Source organism: Rissa tridactyla, chromosome 4 (genome assembly GCF_028500815.1).
Source record: "Rissa tridactyla isolate bRisTri1 chromosome 4, bRisTri1.patW.cur.20221130, whole genome shotgun sequence".
NCBI lineage: Eukaryota > Metazoa > Chordata > Aves > Charadriiformes > Laridae > Rissa > Rissa tridactyla.
Genome location: NC_071469.1, coordinates 70,583,033 through 70,588,110, shown reverse-complemented (window position 1 = coordinate 70,588,110; position 5,078 = coordinate 70,583,033). Strand labels below are relative to the sequence as shown.

Below are 5,078 nucleotides of genomic sequence, written 5' to 3'. Positions count from 1 at the left end.
AATCCAGAGGTCTGTTTTAAGAGTGGTGCTATACAGGCCCTTGCGTAAACTTTGTTTATAGACTGGAGTATTTTCAATGAAAATGTTATTTAACTTTAAAAAGTTGCACAGCAGCTACTCCAAAAATTGTTTTTCCTTGTTAAGAATAACACACAGTGTGATACATTTGAAATGGCGATAGCAATATTTCACAAATTTTGATGGATTCATAGCCCAAATACCTTGCTAACAGATGTTTCTTTTAAACTCGGAGTGGTATAGGAATAACTCAGAGATATTACAGTGTCAGCACTGCCTTTTATCTGTGCGTGTCCTTTCAGTGACATCCCTGGGCTCTTCTAATGCATGGGTCAGGCATTAAAAAAAAAAAAAAAAAGAGCTAAAAAAGAGTGAAATATTAACAGAAAGTCATATCTGATTGTGTGTGAGCTTTGGGGCAGTGCTGTAAGGAAGCTGACGCGTGCTGCCCTGGGCTCACTGTCCACTTGGGCACAGTGGCCTGGTGGTTTGTGGGAACGTGCTGGTTTGCAGCCGCCATTTCTGAGCTGGCTTTTGGTCGTGGCTAACTGATGAACTTAGGAGTTCCTGCAGCCGCTTCATGACCACATCTTTTGGTCTCATAAATTAACTTTTCTCTCTGTGGCTGACATTTTGCCTGACACAAAGGGATACCCCAGCAGGGCAAAGGGACAATGTTTTAGCACCCTGGTGGAGTTCTCTTTACCATGGGGGCGTTCAGTCTACTCTGTCTCTCCAAAGTACGTGGCATCCATCGCTGTTCGGTAGGGGGGGTCTTTCCCAGGAACTGCCTTCTCTGCGTCTTGTTCGTATGTCACCCCCAGTGTGTCCAGTTCGCATGTGTTAGTGGCAGACCAGTCTGTCCCCAAACCCCACCTGGGAACAGGCTCAAACCTTGGGAAGCCTGCCTCTTGCTCTCAGCCCCAAAGCTGGCCCAGGGTGATGCTGGGGTTGAACTGGTGGGGCAGGGAGCATCCTTCCTCCAGGAAACCCCCATTCCTACCCCTGTGGAATGTCCAGTTGTGGTCTTACACAGCCTGCACCAGCTTGGGAAAGTGCCTGGATGCTTCACATCCAGGTGGGGGTCCGGGAAGAAGGGCCGGTGTGAAGGGGGGAGAGAGTTACTCTGGCAGGCAGGGAGGGAAGGGGGAGGAGAGGGAGGAGAAAACCCGGAGCGCGGGTTGGAACCCAGAGCAGAGATAATCCACGGGCCTGGCAGCGGGCTCCCGGGAGCGTGAAGGGTTTTCCAGCTGCGGGACCCCACCAGGGCCCGGCGGGGGACGCGAGCCCGGGAGGAACCGGGTCTCTGACGGCGTCCCTTTCTCCCTCCAGCTGCCTCTCATTCCCAAGCGCTCCCTCCCTTCTCGCCAAGGGAGAGGCGCTTCCCAAGTTTCCCTTCCCGAGTTTCCCCTTCCCAAACCGGCCCCTCGGCGGGTCCGCCGGCCCGGCGGGCGGTGACAAGGACGCCCGGGGGCACCCACGCCGACGGCCCCCCCCGCTCCCCGTAGAGAGAGAGGGGCAGGAGGGGGCCGCGGGGTCCCGCCGGTCCCCCGGGGATGCACCTGAGCGGAGCTGGGGGAACCCCCCCCGTCCCCCGGGGGGCCGCGCTCACCCCGTCCCACCGGCGGGGTGCCGACCCCCGGGGCGCAGCCCCTCCGCTCCCCCCACCCCCGGGAGCCCGGGGCGGGCGGCGGGGCGGGCCGGGCCGTCCCCCGCGGGGCCGGGCCGGGCGGGGGCGGGCCGGGGGCGGCGGGCCGGGCCGGGCCGGGCTGGCGGGGGTGCGCGGCTCCACGTGACTGCGGGGCCGGGAGAAAACCGGGGCCGGCGGCGGCGGCGGCCGCACTGCGCTTGGGCGGCGATCGCGGGAGGCGCTCGGCAGCCGCTGCCCCGGGGCTTTCGGCGCGCTGGGTCCGGGCTGGCTCTCCAGAATCATGGACTGTGCTGATATGCCTTGCTTGCTGTCAGTGAGTACAGCCCTCTTCTTCCTCGGCTTTGCCCTTTGAGTTTTCATTACGCTTCTTTATTTTAGTTTTTGGGTTTTTTTTCAAAACTTTATTTTTTTCTCTTGTGTGCGCCCCCCCCCCCCCCGCCACTTGCCGGGCGTCCGGCGGCGGGACGCGAACTGGTGGCCCCGCGGTCCGCCGAACCGGGCGCCCCTTTTCCCCGCCGGGCGCCGGGGCCCCGCAGCGGCTTCGCCCGACTCGGCCCGGTCCGGCGGGGCGAGCGGGGCCGGGATGCGCCGCAGACCATGAGGGCTACCGGGCGGCGAGCGACCCGGGGGCGAGCGGCTCATCCCTGCTGCCGCTCGGGGGCTTCTCCTAATGTCGTTTTGCCATTTGTTATTATTTTTAAGTTTATTAGGAGGAGGAGGGGGGGGGGTTTGCTTCTCATCCTGACTTTCCTTGTTGTTTGTTGTTGCGTTTTTTACACTCCAGAGACACCATGATTCCTGGTAACCGAATGCTGATGGTCATCCTACTATGCCAAGTCCTGCTAGGAGGTACTAACCATGCTAGCCTGATACCCGAGACCGGCAGGAAGAAAGTCGCAGAGCTTCAGGGACAAGCCGGATCCGGACGCCGCTCTGCCCAAAGCCATGAACTCTTGCGGGGTTTCGAAACAACTCTGCTGCAGATGTTTGGGCTGCGAAGGCGGCCTCAGCCCAGCAAGTCAGCCGTCATTCCTAGTTACATGCTGGATCTCTATCGGCTCCAGTCCGGAGAAGAGGAGGAAAGCCTCCAGGAAATTAGCCTGCAGTACCCTGAGCGATCAACCAGCCGGGCAAACACCGTGAGGAGTTTCCACCATGAAGGTCAGTGATGGGAGGAGGTAAATTCCCAGCCCCGGTAGCGATCGGGATTTCCTTGGCGTTTGGAAGCTCACAAATGTGTTTCGAAGCGGGACGTGCCCGGCCCTAAATTTATGGGAGGAAAACGCCTCCCCCCCACCCCCAGCCTGCTGTGTGTGGGTGACAGGCGTGCTAGGCTCTGTGTTTTTTTCCAGCATCCTGTGCTTAACCCGAGCCCGACCATATTTTGAGGTGCTTTTGCTCCTGTTGACAACAGCGAGTTTCCTTCACTGCCTCTGCCCTGGGGTCACTCCCTGGGCTCGCGTGGATTTAATGGCTCTGGATCGGATGCGGGAGTAAAGTGAGGGCGGGATCTCGCCCCTGGTGTGTTTCTTTTGAACTATCAAAGCGATTGCTGCCTGGTTTTGCTCTTAAGGAAAAAAAAAATCCAAAAAAAACCCTGCTCGAATTTAATACTTACAGCTGTGTGTTTATAAGGTTTATTCAATAGGCCCTTGTAATCTGATCCAAATGTTTCCTAGCGGATGTTTCTTTTCCAAAGTAAATCTGAATTATTAATCCAGCCGCATCATTACTGCGTTGGAATTTGCTTCTCTTTCTCCCCCTGCCCCCTGTGCCCCGTAACAAGGCACCTCTGTGCTCTGCGGTGCTGCACCTCGCCAGGGTGATGATTTTGGAGAGATTTGGGGGGGGGCAAAAGGGGAAAAGCCTCCTCAAAAGGAGAAGCGAGACGGGAAGGGGTGACCTGCTCCGGGCGCAGGCACGCGGAGGGCGAGCGGCTGGCTCCGGAGCAGGAGCCGGTCCGGCCAGGAGGGATGCGTGGGGGAATGGAGAGGCGCTGGTGAAGCGTGGGTGCGTGCTGTGCCCCGAGGCTGATGTGCTCTTGTTTGCTTTTTGACCGCTTCCACCCCCCCACCCTTGCCCTGCTCCCCTCCAGAGCACCTGGAGACCGTCCCGGGTCCCAGCGAGGCGCCCCGGATCCGCTTCGTCTTCAACCTCAGCAGTGTACCAGAAAACGAGGTGATCTCCTCGGCGGAGCTGCGGCTGTACCGGGAGCAGGTGGAGGAACCCAGCACGGCGTGGGAGGGGGGCTTCCACCGGATAAACATTTATGAAGTGATGAAGCCGCTGTCGGAGCGCGCTCAGGCCATTACGCGCCTGTTGGACACGCGTCTGGTGCACCACAACGTGACGCGCTGGGAGACCTTTGATGTGAGCCCGGCCGTGATCCGGTGGACCAAGGACAAGCAACCGAACCACGGGCTGGTGATCGAGGTGACCCACCTCCACCACGCACAGACTCATCAGGGCAAACACGTCAGGATTAGCCGATCTTTACCTCAAGGGCGCGGGGACTGGGCTCAGCTCAGGCCGCTCCTAGTCACTTTTGGGCATGACGGGCGAGGCCATGCGCTGACCCGCAGAGCCCGCCGGAGCCCCAAGCACCAGCGTTCCCGCAAGAACAAAAAAAACTGCCGCCGCCATGCCCTCTATGTGGATTTCAGCGATGTGGGCTGGAACGACTGGATCGTGGCACCCCCGGGGTACCAGGCGTTTTACTGCCACGGGGACTGCCCCTTCCCTCTGGCCGACCACCTCAACTCCACCAACCACGCCATCGTGCAGACGTTGGTGAACTCCGTGAACTCCAGCATCCCCAAGGCCTGCTGCGTGCCCACGGAGCTGAGCGCCATCTCCATGCTCTACCTGGATGAGTATGACAAGGTGGTCCTGAAAAACTACCAGGAGATGGTGGTGGAGGGGTGCGGGTGCCGCTGACCCCCCCTGCCTTCCCCGCCGCCTTCTCCTCCCCTTCTCTCTCCCTCCCGTCCCACCCCAGAACTGCTTGCTATAGCTGGACTCTTCTCTAAACTAAACGTTCACCTTGACCTTATTTATGACTTTATGTGCAAATGTTTTTTGACAATAATGATCATATATTTTGACAAAATATATTTATAACTACATATTAAAAGAAAAAATAAAATGAGTCATTATTTTAAAGGTAAATGCATTTTTGTGTCTCACCTCTCAGGGTGCTGGCTGGGAGTGCAGCAGGGAGTTTATCTTCTCTCCTTCTCACCTTCTCCCCACCCAAACCCTCCCCGCTTTCCCCCCACCCTTTTTTTTCCCTTAAAGGCTTTGCAAATTTTAGTCTTTCTATTATTTCTCACCGAGGTACCGCGGATCCCCCTGTGCTGGGGCTGCGCCACGTGGGAGATGAGGGTCCCCGGAGATTAAGAGCTGCTTC

The 5,078-nt window shown here is 58.1% G+C and overlaps 1 protein-coding gene across 1 annotated transcript; it reads left to right on the top strand.

The window, feature by feature from the left end:
* The first annotated feature begins 1,840 nt into the window (after nucleotides 1-1,840).
* Nucleotides 1,841-4,833, top strand: BMP4 (bone morphogenetic protein 4). The gene is made up of 3 exons (XM_054199539.1): nucleotides 1,841-1,982; nucleotides 2,454-2,830; nucleotides 3,765-4,833. The coding sequence occupies exons 2-3, from the start codon at nucleotides 2,461-2,463 to the stop codon at nucleotides 4,604-4,606; spliced, it is 1,212 nt and encodes a 403-aa protein (XP_054055514.1). The 5' UTR covers nucleotides 1,841-1,982; nucleotides 2,454-2,460; the 3' UTR covers nucleotides 4,607-4,833.
* Nucleotides 4,834-5,078: the final 245 nt, after the last annotated feature.

Coding starts and splice junctions, on each gene's coding strand:
- BMP4 (XM_054199539.1), top strand. CDS start 2,461: ATGATTCCTGGTAACCGAATGCTGATGGTCATCCTACTATGCCAAGTC. Junction 2,831..3,764: donor GAGGAGTTTCCACCATGAAG/GTCAGTGATGGG, acceptor GCTCCCCTCCAG/AGCACCTGGAGACCGTCCCG.